General features: G+C 35.5%; 1 protein-coding gene across 1 annotated transcript in view; it reads right to left on the reverse strand.

Annotated features, from left to right (window-relative positions):
• CNTN6 (contactin 6) overlaps nucleotides 1-19,497 on the reverse strand; it is a 262,943-nt gene that overhangs the window by 176,620 nt on the left and 66,826 nt on the right. The window contains exons 2-3 of the mRNA XM_025272271.3: nucleotides 10,048-10,174; nucleotides 3,861-4,036 (exon numbers count right to left, since the gene is read on the reverse strand). Of these exons, the coding sequence (XP_025128056.3) occupies nucleotides 3,861-4,036; nucleotides 10,048-10,174 (303 nt within the window). The remainder of the gene's footprint in view (nucleotides 1-3,860; nucleotides 4,037-10,047; nucleotides 10,175-19,497) is intronic.

Here is a 19,497-nt window from a genome sequence, read left to right on the forward strand (position 1 = left end):
TAGAATCTGAATTTTTATTTTTTTTAATGGAATATAATTGTTTTACAATGTTGTATTGGTTTCTGCTGTAGAATCTGAACTTTTATACTAAAGTTACAACTGATTCTTTAACAATATACTTTCTAAAAAGTCCCAATCTCAGTGAGCCTCAGGCTTCTAATCTGTAAAATGGAAATGATAGAATCATCCTCTTATGGTTATTCCACAGTTCAAGAAAGGTAATATATGTCAAACACTTAAAAGCCTTGAAAACAACTGGTCTGGAGGAAGTTTTGAAATGTAAACTAGATTTTTCTATGAGTAACTGTAGCAGTTTGAAATATATGGATGTTTGGCCAATTTGGGGGAGGAAATGAAAATATCAAAAGAAGAATTAGAGTTACCATTTCCTGAGTGCCTATAATGGACCAGGGGTTTCACATCATTACTCAGTTAATTCCTGTCACTGTCCTTTGGATCCTGCTGCAGTTCTCACTGTATACATTTCATAAATAGGCTTAATGTTGTTAAAAGGTGGCCTAATTTCCTGCTGCTGGATATTTTACAGAGATAGAATTTGAACTCAGGTCTGTTTGTAGCGAAAATTTTAGCATGTGACCACCATTGTTATGATTTTAAGAAAGGTACAAAAGTCTTTCTAGTAAAATAGGCAATGTTGAAAATTTGTGAAGATAGTGATGAGAACTCAGATTAAGTAATTTGTATAAGAAAGAAAGAATTTGTAAATGGAGTCTTCTGGGCTGTAAGTTATTAACACCTTTTGATTTATTTTTAAGATCTTTATGCACATTTGTTCAAAATAGACCATTTGGAGTTGCGTAATAGCAGTGACAAAGCTAGAAGTGGTATTTTTCACATTTTTAAAATAAATTCTTTACTACTTGGAATGAACAACTGATTTAAGTAAGCTGGCAAGAGTACTTATGAGATCTAGGAAAGGAAAGGAGATGCTTTATAGGTGATTAAAAAGTGTTGGTTATTTTTAGGGTTGATTCAAGTTCAGCAGAGATAAACTCAACCAAATCTCTCCATGGAAACAACAAGAAACATTTCAGGCAAGACACTGTTATATTTACTGGACAGAAAAGGCAGAATGATCTGATTCTTTCTTGTTTGTTTGTTTGTTTTGTTTTTTCAAGTTTAAGACTTGAAACCTAAGACGCTTTAAGTCTGCAGGAGAAAGATCAGCTAATGGATGCAGACCTTCTTTCTGCATAAATAGTAATAGAAATGCTTTTAGGGAACAACAGTCATATACTTTCAACTCCCAAAAAAGAAAACTTTATGAAGAGACAGGAAAGTCAGCAAGGATAGAAGAACTGACTTTCCTCATTCATCCAAATGAAAGCATAAATTTTTTTTCTGAATTTTAAATATTTCCTCTTTTTTTTTTTTAGCAAATAGAAGTTACATTTTAACTTACAAAAACTTCCAGTTACACATTTTTAAAGCAGAAAAAAAAGTAAAAACATAATTTGGAAATTAAAAATACAAATTTTTAAGGGGGAACAAAGAGAAGGAAATATATGGCCATATAAAGCACAGTGCATTAACTTTCATCATAGGTATTCAGTTATTTTCAAGAATGGGTAGAATCCATAACTCTGGAGAAACACCAGGTATAGCAAATAAATATGCTCTATGGGATTCCCTTTACCAGAAAATCAAATTTATTAAATTTATTTTTATACAATCTGACCATGTATATCTCCTAGGGTCATCTTCTATTCAAGTGAAAAAAAAAAATTATTTTGGCAGAGTCATTCAAAGCCTGTGGAGCAATTGTTTACTTCTGTAAAATAAGTCTTCATTAATATTTGGTTCGCTATTGTTTTTCCAAGTGATGGTCTTAGCTGAAATGTAGAAATCAAGTATTGTGATTATCTTTACCGTAAGTTTCAAATGGGGCTCCCCTGGTGGTTCAGACAGTAAAGAATCCACCTGCAATGCAGGAGATCTGAGTTCGATCCCTAGGTTGGGAACAGCCACCAGCATTTGTTTATATTCCATTTAGCCCTGTAAAATTTTGCATTATCTTTTGTTTTCTGAAGACATAAATATATTCAGATACACTTAGCAATGCTTGTGTATATGTATACATGTGTATATGTGTGTATTTAGAGGACCACATACATATATGTACGTGTGTATATTTATAATCACATGCACATTTATACACACATACTTATATACATATGTATTTATTTCTGAGTGTATTTATATACATATTCAGAAACAAGGCCATTCGCAGAGTGGTTAACCAAAGGGAGCTTTGTGTAGAGCTAGTTATCTTTGGAACACAAGACTCAATGAGAAACAGACCTAATTATTAATTTATATAATGGTGGCAGTGGTGGTAGTTTAGTTGCTAAGTCGTGTCTGACTCTTGTGACACCATGGAGTGTAGGCTGCTAGACTCCTCTGTCCATGGGATCTCCTATGAAAGAATACTGCAGTGGGTTGCCATTTCATACTCCAAATTTATATATCTACTGATGATTAAAGTAGTTCTGTTAGGGGAAGCACACTGATTGAAACCGCCCACCCTGGTCAGACACCATAGTAATCATTTCCATGGGTTGTTTTATGACAAGAGGTCCTGGTAAGGAACACGGAACTAATAAGCCTCCACCAACTGGAAGAGTTTGAGAAAGGTCAAAATGAGACACCACATGTCTGACCACCTCCCGGAATCCTTCTCTCTGGCATTCATCTTGGCTGAACAAGGCATGCACCACCAGGAAGGACTCTTGGGTTAGAATGATTGGCTAGAGACAACCTGGAAACTAATCCCATCACCATAAAACCTGAGACTACAAGCCATGTGACAGAGCTGTTCTCCTGGTTTCCCTTACCCTGCTGCTCTCCGCTCGGGTGCCCTTTCCCAGTAAACTCTCTTGCTTTGTCAGCACGTGTCTCCTCTGACAGTTCATTTCCGAGTGTTAGACAAGAGCCCAGTTTCAGGCCCTGGAAGGGGTCCTCCTTCCTGCAACAGTTCTACAAGTTGGGCTTTGGATGTATATTTTATTCTGTAGATTTCAAAATAGTTACTTTTTCAAAATAATAGAGTAGTTTCTCACTCTTTGGTCCCTGGTATATCCTCTGAGGAGGGCATGAGTGGGAGTCACATGGCAGAGGGGGTATAAAGGGAAAGATGTAAGGCTTCTGCTTCATCCACATCAACAAATGTAATTTCAAACAAGGCTTTCCCTGGATCCAATATGAAACATTTCAGTCCCTGGAAACACTATATATAAACACTATAAGGAGCAGTATGTCTATTGTTCATCTGCTAATGTCCCCAAATGTCACAAAGGTAATTATTTGGATGACATTTATGTGACGCAGTTGGACATTGTTACAGTTAATATAAAGTCTGCCTTTGGCAACCACTTTATTTCCACCTACATCAAACTGTAGATGCATGATCACTTTTCCTGGGAGAAAGCTTTCCTCCCCCCCAAAAACATCTTTGCTTTCTTTTATTCGTGTGCCCTTCACATTAATGCCCACTGCAAAATAAGAAGGAAAAAGGAGATATACATATATACATATATATATATATATAAAATCTTTATCTGAATATGTATATCTAGAACTTTCAGAGATGTTTCTAAATATAATTCACAAAATACAATAATACTGATATTTCCTGGTTTTTTTTTTTTTTTGAAACAGATTCAACTATTCCCAGGAGTCTGAATTCACAAAATGCACACTGTTATAACTTTTTACCTCTATAAATTCATATTTGCTCTCAAAGAGCATGTGATTGGCAAAGTTGGCTTTTTTCTACTATGGTTATAATAAGAATATATTTTCAGAAACACAAAGATTATAGATTTTTCCCACAAACTCACATGCAAATTGGAGCTTTGCCTTCTGACTCAGAATTGTTCCCAGAGAATTGGTGGCCAGGCACTGGTATGTGCCAATATCTTGATCTGTGCGAGGGCTGCTGATTGCCAAACTGCCTCCATCCAACCTGTAGTGATAGCTCATGGTAAAATCAATATCTGCGCCATTGTGCTTCCACCTGCAAAGGAAAAAAAAAAAATCAAATTATGCCTCCAAAATCAGAGTTGACCACTACTGATTTAAACAACATAAATTTGCAATCCTTGAGACTGTTAAAATAAAACAAAACATGGTTACATGTGGGCACATCCTACCAGTTTCACTGAAGATTATTGTCTTCGTGAGCTCCATAATATCAATAACTAGATTATTGGAAAGATCTTCTACTCTTTACAAATTATAAACACTCACCAAAACCTGTACAGTAAGGCAACAGAACTCTTGACACAAGAAATAAAAAGTAGACATTCAGTCAATAACCCTGGCCATCCTATTCCTTTAACAACTTTTCAAATAATATATACCATACCTGAACACCCACACTGATACTGCAAAATTGAATGTCAAGAATGATTTAGACATGAAGTTCAAGAAGAATATATTAGAATGGCACATAGAAAGTCAGCAAAGATTTTACAATACCAATTTGTGGTTGATAACAAAACAAAAATAACCTGACTACTTTAGAACATGATTGTCTCTGATAGTTTCTTACTTGGAAAATTAATCATGCTGAAAATATTTCAACAGTACTTAGAAATGCCAAACTAAAATTATACCTTAACAAAACAAATGCAGTTTGAGAGGTTTTCATTTTAGGCTGCAAAAAATTTCTCGGCTTACCTAGTAGTCAACAATCTTTTAGAACATTAATTAAGTATCAGAAAATCCTAACAGTTATATTTATTTTCATAGAAGTATTAGATGATTTAGAAATTACGTTTTATCATTTTAAGATGAATGAATGCCCATTTGTTATCTTTAATGGATCCACCTCCCCCAGCTTGCAACCCCTTACTTCCATCAAAATAGTCAGACATTTTGAAATCAGAATATTACACATTCAAACATATACATTTCTAGGGCACTAGCTTTGTGTAGTAATATAAACCATTTAAGAAAAGAGATATATTTTAAAATATTGAGTTAAGATAATCAGTCAGAAAAACAAGTGAATACCTCTTCCTGTGAAATAAAGACAGTTTGTACATCTTGTTTCTTTAGGGTTTATGCGAGCTCTGCAGATTCTTCCCTTCATGCTAAGGTCATATTAAAAATAGTTTTGTGCGGGTAGCTAATTGTAAGGAAGGAATGACATTTTATAGAATTATTCCAAATGTCATTGACTTTTTTAGAATTCTGAAACATCCCGTGGAAAAAGTCTAGCAAATGTCTACAGCAGTAGAAGAGAAATACAGACTTAGGGTATCTTCCACCCTGTTAAAGATGAGAAATGATGGATATCAAATCATCCAGAGGACTTGAACCGACTCTGTCACTTTTAAATTACTTAGCCAATTCTTGTGCACCTCAACTTCTTTTTAATAAAAGGAAGCTGAAAGACAACAGTCAAAAATAGTACATTTCATTTGCCTGAACTATCTGCCAATTTTTTTTTCTAGAGAAATTTATTCGGTTTTTAGTTCTCAATATTAGAAGAAGAAAATGGAGAAAACTATTATTTTTTCAGGCCTGTCTGAAGCCTTGAATATTCTCCTTACCAGTGCTATAATATTGTCTTTCATAGTTTGTTTACGGGACATGGTCCTTGAACCTTTGTGTTCCCTTGCTTTTTCAATGCAAAGGATATACCGCACTTAGGTTGCCAGCTTTCTTTAATTTTGAAATCAATCACTGAAATAACTGCTGTCATCATTACATGCTCCTAATTAAGCTCGGTAATTGTTTTTCAACACAAATTCAAAGTTGTTGGCTTAGCTGCAGCAAATGAATTTTTCACACTCTCCCCATAATCATTCTAATCACTATGGTACAATGATTATTAAACTGTGCATATAGATCAGGGGTTCAACTCATGGTGTGGGCTTTGTTCTAATTAATATGTTTAAATAAATTGAGAAATAGTATTAATGAATTCAAGTGATTGTCATACAAGTGTTACTGATAGAATGCCATGCCCAGGAGAATTACCTCATGATGCAAACTAGGAAATATGCTATAGAAGATTATTTTAAGCATCTGCCTTAATATCATATTAATTCCATGAAACATAATGGATTTGAACTAAAATCTTGACCTTTTTCTGGGGAACATCCTTCACTATTAAGTAGTTAAGCCCTGTGTCAAGAATATAATGTCTGGGGCTATATTTGTTTGCTAGTCTGTGATAATATATGTGTGTGTGAGAGTGTTTTTTTCAAAACTGAGCCTTGCTTTAGAGTTACATGGAGTGCTGTTTCTGGACCCATTCCTAGACACATGAAGAACTCCAAAATTGAAAATTTTAACATCTCTCTGGGTGATTCTAACGTGCACTAAATTTAGTTCCATTGACCTCATAGAAAGAGTCCTAGTCCTAGCTTTGATATTCCTTTGTTCTGTATGCTTAGCCAAGTCATTTCTCCAAAAGTCATATCCATTGATTATAAAATTTGCACAATACAAATACCCTGCTTTGTCACAGAAAGTTGTTAAGTAGATCAAGGGAGGAAATGAGTAAAAAGAATAGTAAGGCAGAGTAACACACTTTATGATTTTTACTCACAGGCCTAGAGCTTCTCCAAACTTAAGAATGTCTTTGTGACTGGAATAGATTAAATCACAGAAAGGAACCTTCTCCAGTGACCAGGTTCAGAGGACACGTGGTAGAAATTCTCTCTGACATTCAAAGAACTTTTTCTGACAGAGTGTATCCTATGTAAAAATAATTTATGTGTGTGTCGTTTCATTTTCCCAAATAAAATATATACTCTGAGCTCTAGAACTCAGCTCATCACCTATCTCATCACTATATCCTTGACTTATTAAGTATGAGCAATTCTACCCAAGTACTATTTTTTTTCCAAGTACTATTTTTGAGTAACCCATTTTCCTTCCTTTAACAAAGCTGCATGGTTAGATGTTAATTTTCATGTGTTTCCTGGTCTTTAAAAGAATAGAAAGTGATCCTTTCCACTGGAAAACTTTGCCTAACATATATCTTGTCTTCACTGATACTCTGTCCGTAAAAGTATTGAATCCAACTGAAAGTGACTTTAGACAAGATTCTTTTAAACTGTTTCCAAAGTTCTGCTTTCAATGTTGCTTAGTTTCTCTTATGAGACTTCATTTTCTAAAGGGAATTTACTAAAAGGAATAAAATACACCTTAAAATCAACCACACCCTCACTTTATGGATGAGGGATACAACGATAGGAGAAAGACATGATTATTCCAGGGTTATATATGTAACAATAGAGCTGTGACTAGAAGTGATGACTCTTGGTTCTAAGCCAATGGGTTTTTAGTACAGCTTCACACTATACCCAAGTAACTTCAAATAATGTTAAACTCCGAATCATAAAGAGTGTCCATCTGTTTCACACACATACACACACACTTAGACACACAATCCAAAACGAATACAGTCATGAGGATTTTTTAAAAATAAATTTTAAGTTCGGAAGGGTCATATTAAAACTAAAATTCACATTTTGTTCCTAATGTGCATTGTCTGAAATACCTCTGCCCTTTATTATCAAGAAAACTGGGATTCAGTCTGACATTTAAGCATTAAAAACTTTTTTTTTTTCCCTCATTATCTTTTAAAAGCATCTTGAGTATTTTATACCATGATAGTAGAAATAAGCTAAACCCGGTTAAGGGGACTGGAAATAAGATGTTGATTGCCTGTCTTTAGCCTCCTTATTTACAAGCGTTACAACAGAAGCCATTTCACAACATTGAAATTTGCAATCTCTTCATTCAGTGTATTTCTTAACAGGTATTATTAGCAAATTGTTTGAGAACCACTGTATTATATCTTTTCATGTGTTATAAGTCAATAGAAATTTTTATATAAGTACATGACTAATCGATGATCTGTCTTACCTATACTTAACAATTGTTTCTTATTGTATAGGGACTTACATGTTTTTCCTCTTCTCTAATAAATTCTATCAATCTTTAGGAACAATCAAATTAGTTCTCAAAAATAAAATTGCAACTTGAAGTATTAGGTGATCTCAAAAATGTTAGTAACATTTTTGTATATTTAGCCAAGTTTTAATTTAAATAACACAGCTTTTTACTTAAGGAAACAACCATGAACTAGATGGACCAATTTATAAACTAAGTAATCTTCATTTGCTAGATGGACTTCATTGGTTGAGGTATTCTAAAGATAGAAAAGCCTTAATAAAACCTAAATAATAAGACACAGTTTTCAGCTCTTTTGTTGTAAAAAATAATACTGAAGTTATTTTGACAAGATAAGAGACACAAGATAGAAAGTTGTCTTTAACCTTTTGTATTTAAGTCATTTAGCTAGTTAATTAGATAATTATAAGATCACAGTAATTATGTACATAAATATGGTATTTTTAATGAAACATATAAATCAGGAAAAGACAGTTTTTTTTGTTTGTTTCTTTTGTTTTTTACCAAAATGGACTGAATTTGTTGCTTTTTGTGTGTGATGATTTACAATGCAGGAGACGTAAGAGTTGTAGGTTCAATCCCTAGATCAGGAAGATTCCCCTGGAGGAGGGCATGGCAATCCACTCCTGTATTCTTGCCTGGAGAATACCATGGACAGAGGAACCTGGTCGGCTATACAGTCCATGGGGTCGCAAAGAGCTGGACACAATTGAAATGACTTAGCGTGTATGCACTAAAAATTAAGACTTAAAAAATATGCTTTTAAATCCTAAAGCCACAATAGTCATTTTAATATTATTCTACTTTTTCTATATTCATACTGTACATGCAATTCTTACCAACACAATATCTTAGATTTACACAACTATAATGCATATACGCATATATTTGCAAAGTCCACCCACAATGTGAATCAGATTCTGCCTCTACTGTAATATTCTAAGAACAGAAACACTGCAGACCATTCTTTCTTATTATTTCAGAGGTAATATGTGAGGAACAAATATATATATTTCTAGTTGCCCAGAATAAAAATTGCTTTTCTGCCTTAGATGGTCCATAGTTGTCTTCAACATATTTTTTCTAAAACCAGTTCTTTTTGGGTGATGGGATGTGTCAGTGGAATCACAGAAATTGGTCTGATAAAAAATGTTTCAATCTGGATTAATTCCTTTTAGAGAAACATGTTCATAGTCATTGTATACGGGGCAACTGAGGCAGTAACTGCATATTGTGGGGAAAGGAGTACAAAATGAACTTGTGCTTTACAATCTCTTTCAAATTGGGGAAACAAATCTTTTCCTGTCCTTTCTCTTATTTTTTTTCTTTCGTCCTCTATTCCTTCCTTCATTTTTTTTTCTCCCTTCCCTTCCTTCCTTTTTCTTTCATTCTTTTTTAATTCTCACTGTAACATAGACCCAATCTCAAGAATAACTGCTTTAAGCAAATCTAACCAGTAAGTTATAAGAGTGGTTGCTGGAGGATGAGGGTGAGATAATTATCACTTGGCAAGTAGCATGAGGGGATACTTCAGGGTACCAAAAATGTGTATCTTCATTTGAGTGGTGAACACACAGCTGAATGTGCTGTGCTGTGCTTAGTTGCTCAGTCCTGTATGACTCTTTGCAACCCCATGGACTGCAGCCTGCTAGGCTCTTCTGTTCATGGGAATTCTCCAGGCAAGAATACTGGAGTGGGTTGCCATGCCATTCTCCAACACAGCTGTATACCTATGTAAAAATTCATTGAGCTGTACACTTCAAATTAGGTCATTTTATGGTGTGTATGGGCTTTGGTGACAGCTCAGTGGTAGAGAATCCACCTACCAATGCAAGAGACATGGGTTTAACCCCTGGGTCAGGAAGATCCCCTGGATTAGGAAATGGCAACCCACTCCAGTATCCTTGCCTGGTAAATCCAAGGACAGAGGAGCCTGGTAGACTACTACAGAGAAGTCCATGGATTTGCAAAGAGTTGGACACAACTTAGCCACTAAGCAACAACAACAATAAATTGTGTGTATACTTTACCCTGAAGACAAAGGGAAAAAAAAAAAAAACAACAGCATGGTGCTCAGAAGTAGAAATTTACCTATAATGGGGTAATGGGTAACCATTAGCAGCACAATTCAGGATTATTTCAGATTTTGACAAATCCAAAGGAAAAATAGCATCTTGTGGTTCTTGGATAAAAATAGGAGGGCTCAAGCCACCATCACCTGGAAAAAGAAAAGAAAAATTACACCATGTGGAAAATACTTGACCCTGTTTTGAAACAGTATTAGACATCAAGTAAATAGATATTTTTAAAACTATTTCATCTTGAAACAATCTCAAACATATGGAAAGTTTCAAGAATGGTACAAAGAATTTTCTTCCTATACCATTTAAGAGTAGCTTTGCAAGCATGCCATATTATCCTAAATGAATTAGTTTCTATTTTTTTGTAAAGGACACAATAATATGATAAAAATCAAGGAATTGACATTGTTTCAATGCTAGCATCTAACTGTCAGTCCCCTTTCTCTGTTTTTCTTGATAAAATCCTTTGTAGCAAAAAGATCCAGCAGAGAATCATAGATTTCATTTATTGTTTTCTCTTTTTAGTGTCCTTGAAAGTATTAATTGAATACCTTCTGTTTCCACTTGATTTTCCTCACCTGGTAACTTCAAAAATTACAAGGCACTGATTTGGTTAGGCTTCACTCAATTTAGGCTTGTCTAAGGGACAACAGGATCGGGGTCGTTGTAGGAGCTGGATGCTGAAAATATGGGTAATAAAAAGGGTCTATAAAGATTTTTTTGTTTGTTTGTTTAAAGATAATTAAAGCAGTGTAAGAACTGGCTCTTATTTTTAAAAATTATCACCATGAAAAGAAAACACTCCCCACCATCCAGAGTATATTGATCACATTGTTTTGCCCTCCTGTCCCTCCATTCCCCTCCTGCAAAGGGTGTTTCCCTGTGTTTGCTGTTTAATTATGATTAGAATCAGGAATGTTGTGTGCTTCAGATAGCATCCTATCAGATAGTCCAGGACTTCTGCTTCTCTCATTTCTGCTGAAGTTAACTTTGATCACTGGTTAAGGTACTGCCTGCGAAACCTCTCCACTATGAAATTACCTCCCCCTCCCCTTATAATTAGTAAGCATTTTGTGGTTACAGACTTTGAGACAATGTAAATATACTATTCCTTATTGAGAATTTATTTTTTATTTATCTATTTCTATCAGTATGATCTACTCTTTCAGTGTGAATCCATAGCTTCTTATTTTATTAAATAAGGAATTTTTTTATTAAATAAAGGAAGTTATTTATTATTACATAAAGGAAGTTATAACTTATGACTATTTGATGCCCAAAGTTTCACCGATTTGGCCAGCAGGAGCCTATTCAAGCTGGTTTCTTCATCTTTTTGACATGTGCCTGCTATTCTTTGTTCTCTTCCTTACTTTCTGGTACAAGAAAGTGTTTCAGAATCATCTTACAGTTTTCCTGTTCCAGCCATCAAAGTGGTCTTTTTTTCTAAGGAAATTTCATTTTTTTTAAATTAGAGAATGGTATTTAGAAGCCATGATCTGGATGCTACGTGTACTCATTGAGGTGTTTTTGCTCTGAGGACCTTTCAATACGTGCATGTGTGTTTGTGTGTAGGTTTTATATATTATATGTATATGAATGCATGTAAGTATGTATATGTATAATTTTACATACATGAGTTGTTGTTGTTTAGTTGCTAAGTCATGCCAGACTCTTTTGCAACCCCATGGACTGTAGCCTGCCAGGCTCCTCTGTCCATGGATTTCCCAGGCAAGAATACTGGAGTGGGCTTGGGTTGCCATGTCCTTCACCAGGGGATCTGCCCAGCCCGGGGATCAAACCTATGTTTATCGCATTGATAGGTGGATGCTTTACCGCTGAGACACCACTGCTGCCACCAGGGAAGCCCATACACATGCACATATACACACACAGACAGACAGATAGATAGAAGCGTGTGTGTATGTATTTCGAGTCCACACCAGAATCCTGTGATACTTCATAGAGGGTTTGTTCTAGGTTTATTTTTTTTTCTGTCTATATTTTTAACTTCCTATTCCAGCCATGAGAACCCTGGCTTCCACTCTTCTCAATGTATTTATGCATTTGTTCAATCTCTCTGTATGTAACAACTGCCCGTTACCGTCACCAGCTTCTCCCCTTTATGGAGCTCCTCCTCACCCTTTACAGATTGTGATACCTGCTGCAAGTTTTACTCCCATACCTGCCCTGACACCACTTGTTGAGTTGTCTCTTGCCTCCTTTACCTCACTCAGGTTCTGACCCTGTTCAGGGTCTCTTTCCTGTGTAGATGCTCTGTTTCATTACACTTAACCTCTGACACTGTGCACATGGTCATATTCCAAAGTGGATAATTTTCACATCTTTGTGTAGGATCTAACACCTCACAGTGGAATGTCCTTTCATTGTGGGGATTCAGTCCTTACTTTGCTTGACTCCAATACCAGATTGCAGGTTTCTACTTTTACCACCCTGTCTTGGCAATGGGACCCTCTTCAGGCTTCCCAGACTCTGATATTTACTGTTAGACCAGCCCACTAAGGGTGTGACCTTTTCACCTTACTTGGGCTCTGCCACTCCACAGGGCCACTCCTGTACTACCCCTTTGCCCTGCATGCATGCCTATCTCACTCCTCTCAGTATCTAACATGTGGGCTGCTATTGTGCTCATCATCCACATTCATGTGGACACTCGCATTACCTATCTCCACTTCAGGACATTTGAACTGAATTGATAAGAAAGAAAAGTATTTGGGAAAGGAAGAGGAAGAGTTCAGTACTCATGGTTTAAGAGAAAGTCTGTGTTTTTTTTTAATGTCCAAATGAACACATAAAGCAAAAACATCATCATATTAAGATTTAATTTAAGGGCATCCAGTCCAGAACTCTGCTAGTTGTACTTGAGGGTCATGTAGGAGCATGCTCATTTCCTCTGATACCTACTGCAGCTCGCGATAATCTCAAATTTGGTAGATATTTTAAAGACCATTCAGGCCAGACTTCTTGGTTTGGAAAGATAATAGAACTAATGGTTTATATCATGTGCCCTTAAATCAAATGGGCTTTAGTGGATTTGCAAAATTTGCAAAATTTGTATCTTCATTGATAAAATAGAATATGTATCTCAGATGGTTATTTTGAGATGTGATGACATGATACTTATAAAGTTTATCACATTGTGCCTGGTACAAGTGAATAATAGTCATCAGACTAAGAAAATTACCATCATTATTGTCATCATCATCCATATTATTATTGCACACAAGAAAACTAAAACCCAGGAAGTTGAATCATCTTTTCCAAATTCATCATCAGCTTTGAGAGATAGAAAGAAATCAAACTTAGACATCTTGATTCTCTCCTCACTTTTTTCACCATCCACGTAGATCCATATCTTTCTTCCAAAATATTTGCACCCAAGTATAATAAATTAAATCTGTAACTTTATCTTAAATTTGTAATTTTATTATATTCCATTATTTACCTAAACGAGCTGACAGATGGGGGTTTTCATTCCAGCCTAGTTAGTTCCTGTCCTGTGAAAGTCACTCAGTCATGCCTGACTCTTTGCAATCCCATGGACTGTAGCTTTCCAGGCTCCTCTGTTTATGGAATTCTCCAGGCCAGAATACTGGAGTGGGTAGCCATTCCCTTCTTCAGGGAATCTTCCCAACCCAGGGACTGAACCCAGGTCTCCCACATTGCAGGTGGATTCTTTACTGTCTGATCCACCAGGGAAATGCTAGTTAGTTACTAGCTATATAATGCTGGATGAGTTACTTAACTCTGAACCACAAAGTAGCAATACTAAGTCTTACATTGTTGTGTTACTATAAAAGTTGATTGGGAAAGAGTGAGTTAAAACAGACTTCTTATTCCAGTGCTTAATGAAATGAGCAAGGAATTATAAAAATGAGTAAATAACCAACAGAAATCAGCAAGGTGTGGGCCACAATACTTGTTAACTCATCTTATGACTCTTAAAGTGTGATTTCTGCTCTGAACCATCCTCTTTCTACAGTAGGGGAAATACTAGGAAAACAGTTTGATTCAGGAGGATTTGGGGATTAGATCTTTACTAATGATATTGTTGTTCCTACTACCAATTTAAGTTAAAGTTTGTGGAATTATAAGGTGATAGTTTCTTGCCTTTCACACTGTGGGTCATCTGCTTGTACTAGGATAATGATGTCTGAACAACTTGAAGCTGAAGATCACCTCTAATGTGGGCTATAAAATAATGGGCAATGCACAATGCACATGCAAGGAAACTTAAGTCCCTTATTGGATTCCCTAGAATTGGCCATAAACCCTTGCTGAACATTCTGCTAGTATAAGCCACCAGAGAGAAGCAGGCTATTAACACCCAGCATTGAGGGATTTGATGCACACTGGGAAAGGCAAGCAGCCACCTTAGCTTCCATGGGCCCAATATTTGATCACATAATGCTTTCTATCAAAAGATTGATGATCAACAGGAGAAACTGTGAAATAAAAATTCACATTTCATGGCAAGACAAAACAATTTAAGAATTCCTTTTCTCTCTCCCCTTTGGCCTCATCTCTCTCCTGCTGGTGCACTGTGTATCTGCATTAGCGTCGAGCAAACCTCCTCCATCAGCAGCAATACCTGCTCAACCATAAAGAGCAATGTTCTCCCAGCACCAACAAGACAGCTGCTTAAAGGCAACATTCGTTCTTGATCTTGTAAGGGGCCACATGACCCACCAAAATGATGCTTAGATGCGGGTTATGTAAGCTGTCAGTAATGCAGCATTTGATGAGCAGCTTTCAGTCTCAAAAAGCTTGTACAACTCTACCTTGACTTCTAGGGGCAGAACAGTTCTCACAGCTTTCTGAGATGGTCTTCCCAGGTTATAATCCTCAAATTAGGCTCAAATAAAATTTCCTTTTTTTTTTTTTTTTTGGTTTGAAGTATGAACAAGAAAAGGGACAATATCCAATGCCATTGACTTATAAATAATCAAAATAGACAATGAAACGATAGAAAGAAAAAATTTGTGGAATAAGAAGGGCTTGTCCAGGCTCAGAGAGGCAAAAGGATTTTCAACTTCTTAATCTTTTCCCCAACTGTTGTGAGATTTACTGGTGAAGCAACAAAATTCTGAGAATTCTCTTAACAACCTCAAATTCTGGAGATAAGTAGATTTATATAGACATGCATTGTTATTATTTAGTCAATGAGTCTTGTCCAACTCTGTGTGACCCCATGGACTGTAGCCTGCCAGGCTCCTCTCTCCATGGGATTTCCCAGGCAAGAATACTGGAGTGGGTTGCCATTTCCTTCTCCGGGGGTCTTCTTCTTCCCGAGATTGAATTCATATCTACTGCATTGGAAGGTAGATTTTTTTTTTTTTTACCACTGAGCTATACCAGGGAAACCCATGTACATACATAGGGTATTTTAATTTTTTTCTCTTCTGTTTGAAGGGCTCCTTTCTCCAGCCCTTTACTCCAGGGCTCCTGGAGAAAAAAAGAGTGAAGCAGAGAAGCATGAATAGTAAAGCTGACTCTATCTCACAAGCCAATAGCTTCATGCCGATATACTCACTTTGTAAAATCTCTGAAGCCCAACTGAAAAATGATGCATTTCTCCAATAAAGTCCACCTATGACTCTTCCACCAATAACCTTGCTAGAAACCATTAAAGATAATCTTAAAATAGAGAGAAGCACCCACACGGTTTAATAAAGGCTGAACTTCCCACAATATTCCCTCGAGGTACAAAGTATGAGTACTCATGATATGTGGGTATCTGGCCTCCAAAATGGAACTCAGAGGAAGAAAACAAACAGGTCCCTAATATGTTGAGAAGAAAGTTAAAAAAAAAAATCCCTCTGTGTAAGGAATAAATGAATTGTCAGTACATAGTTCTTCAAATATGAGCATATGAAAATAAATAGAATAGTAAGTAGGAAAATACATTGCAACAATAAAAGTCAAACATACAACATGCCAAAGATAGACAATATATCCAATGTAGCAGAAAATATAACTCAAGATTCAAGGGGTCGCAAAGAGTCGGACACGACTGAGTGACTGAACTGAACTGACTGAGCCTTAGGAAATTTCTCAAAATTGTTTCATGCTATAGAGTAAGAACATGAATTCAAAAAGCATAACTCAATGTCAAGATGAAAAAAAGAAACTATAGAATCAGATAAATTAGGATGTAACTTATACATAAAAGATCCAACCCAAACAGCATTAAAGAATGAATAAACCAACTAAGATGGGCAAAAACAAAAAAACAAACAGATACCTCCTAAAAGTCAAATTACTGATAAAAAGAAGATTAGAGATAACTGTAATGAAAAAACACAGATAAAACAATTGAAGAGAAGGTAACATATAAAAAAGATAGATAAAAGATGATCTAACATAAAGAATCTTGATGTCACTGAGAGAGACAATCAAACAAATCTTTTGAAAGCTATCAAGAAAATTCCAAATAGAAAAAATATACCAAATTCCAGAGACATTTTGGAGAGAACACTTTACATCAAAGCATGCGTTAATTGCATGTGTTAGTTAAGTGACTTGTCTTCAAACTTAAAGACTTTTCAAGAACACCATGCTGAAAAACAAAATTACTTAAAAGAGTGAAAGAGAAAATCATATTAATCTCAGATTTTACAACAGTAGCATTAGCATTCTATGCCAGAAGACAGTGAGGGAAAAGCTACAGTATTCTGAATAAAAGAGTGACATGACTATTATCGTCCACTGACATATCTTTCAAATCTAATGGCATTCAACATACTTTATCATCAAAAAAGAAACAAATAAACAAAAACCCTGGGAATATAACATAAATGACTACTTTGAACAAAATTACTTAATAATGAATTTCATCCAACTAAAAATAAACCAATATACAGATATCAAGAATGGAGGCAGAATATTATGCACATTGAGTACGTTCAAATATAAAACTACTTAAGAAACATGTTGGTTTTAGTTATAGAACAGAATATGAATGCCATAAACTTGGATAATATTAAAATAACAGTATAAATAGAAAAAGAGGGATGGGTAAAGGAATATGGTCTGAAGTGTGTGAGTGATAATATCATCTTCTTTCATAATTTCAAAATTAGAGAACATATGTTTGTACGTGTATATATATATATATTTTAAATACATAAGCATTTTGATCTCAGTATTATTCAGTGTGTCTTTTATCTTTGCAGGAAAGTTTTAGGGGAAAAAAGTGTATCTATGTTGTTTCAAACTGTTTATTGAATATTCAAAATTCTCATTTTTTCTTTATTTTTACTTTTATTGAACTAAACAAAAATTGGGTATGGTACATGTGTGCTCAGTTGTGTCTTATTCTTTGTGACCCCATGGACTGTAGCCCACCAGGCTCCTCTGTCCATGGAATTTTCCAGGAAAGAATACTGGAGTGGGTAGCCATTTCCTGTTCAGCGTATCTTCTTACCATCTGAGCCACCAGGGAAGCCCACTATCCTTATGTCAAAGTAATACCTATGGCATGGTCCCCTTTTATAAAAATAGCTTTTGTTTCTACACATATATCTCTCTACACATTAATCTACATTCTCTGTATTTACACGCCTAGAAAAACAGCTGCAATTTCAACAAATTTTCATACTTTATTTTGGGGAAAGTTTTTTTTTTTAAGGGGAAAGATTTTATTTTCCTTAATATTTTGTAATTTGAATGTTTAAAATAAGCATGTATTTATGTTTAAATTTTTTTTTAAATGAAAGAAGGATACTAGAAGCAAATATATTGAGATTGGTAATCTGATTTTTGATGGTACAGTATGACTCTTTCTGTTTAATTTTGTGTGTGCTTAGTTGCTCAGTCATGTCCAACTTTTTGTGACCCCATGGATGGTAGCCTGCCATGTTCCTCTGTCCACAGGGATTCTCCCGACAAGAATACTAGAGTGGGCTGCCATGCCCTTCTCCACGGGATCTTCCTAACCCAGGGATCATACCCTGGTCTCCCAAATTGTAGGCAGATTCTTTACCAACTGAGCCACCAGGGATGCCCAAGAATACTGGAGTGGGTAGCCTATCCGTTCTCCAGGAGATCTTCCAGGCCCAGTAATCAAACTGGGGTCTCCTGCATTGCAGGCAGATTCTTTTAACAGCTGAACTATCAGGGAAGCCCTGTTTTATTCTAGATCTTTAGATTTTAAAATTTTTCAACCACTCTCCTTTCCCCACAAAAAATATTTTGCCATGCACAAAATAGGCAGACAACAAGTGTTAACTTGTCTTCCTTTACCTTCACTCAGAGAAAAGCTCTGTTCAATTTTCATTTAATCTATATTAGGGGGATATCTTAATAATATTTTGTATTTTGGAGAGTAATTTGTAGTTTTCCAAGGACTATTACATATTCCAAGTAACAAATTACATTTCCGTGATACCTTTTGTGAGGCATTCATTTACATTCTTATTTGACATTTTTTTTTAAACTTTACAATATTGTATTGGTTTTGCCATATATCAAAATGAATCCACCACAGGTATACATGTGTTTCCCATCCTGAACCCTTCTCCCTCCTCCCTCCCCATACCATCCCTCTGGGTCGTCCCAGTGCACCAGCCCCAAGCATCCAGTATCGTGCATCGAACCTGGACTGGCGACTCGTTTCATATATGATATTATACATGTTTCAATGCCATTCTCCCAGCTCATCTCACCCTCTCCCTCTCCCATAGAGTCCAAACATTTTCTAACAAACTTTAGTTCATTTTGAAAGACACAAAAGCCTGGTCTTGGTGATTTATCATCAGTCTTTTTTTTTTTAAGAACTTGAATTGATACCAGTAAAAAGTTTAGCATTTGTCAACTAGTTGTTTGGTTGCCTTTGGTAAATCACTAGATTTTTTTCATATTGCATTGAAATAATAAAATAATAGTGGGCTTTTGTTGTTTTGCTTACATACTCAGAAAGGAAGGACACTGTGAGCTTTCTATACAAGAAGAGCTGAAAACATGTGACAATATGGTATCAAAAGCAAGATATCAAACTCCTTTTTCTTTAAAAATGCACTGGAGGTTAGGAAAAGTTGGTATTTTGAGCAATAAGTGATAAAATAACCTGCTGTTGTAAAATTACCTACAATACTATAAGAAATGTTTTACTACTTGTTAATAAAGCAAGAACTTTGCAATAGATGAACACTGAAAAATAAATACTTTTAAGTATCAACTAAAAGTAAATTATAAAATGTTACTGAAAAATCCTTGCAGGATTCTGCCCCATTTTTATTCCTCTTTTATCTTCCATGGAGTTAAAAAAAAAAAAGTTAATCCTATGATCTGACTCCAATACTGAATCAAACTACTGAAGTCTAAAGTTCATTGTCACCCTCCCTGAATTTAGAAACTTTTGATTATATCTAGGACAGTCACATCTTGTCATTTCTGAGCAGTCCATGACCATCTTCATGGAGAAGAAGCTTTTAACTGATAG

The sequence above is a fragment of the Bubalus bubalis genome, chromosome 21 (genome assembly GCF_019923935.1).
Source record: "Bubalus bubalis isolate 160015118507 breed Murrah chromosome 21, NDDB_SH_1, whole genome shotgun sequence".
Classification (NCBI taxonomy): domain Eukaryota; kingdom Metazoa; phylum Chordata; class Mammalia; order Artiodactyla; family Bovidae; genus Bubalus; species Bubalus bubalis.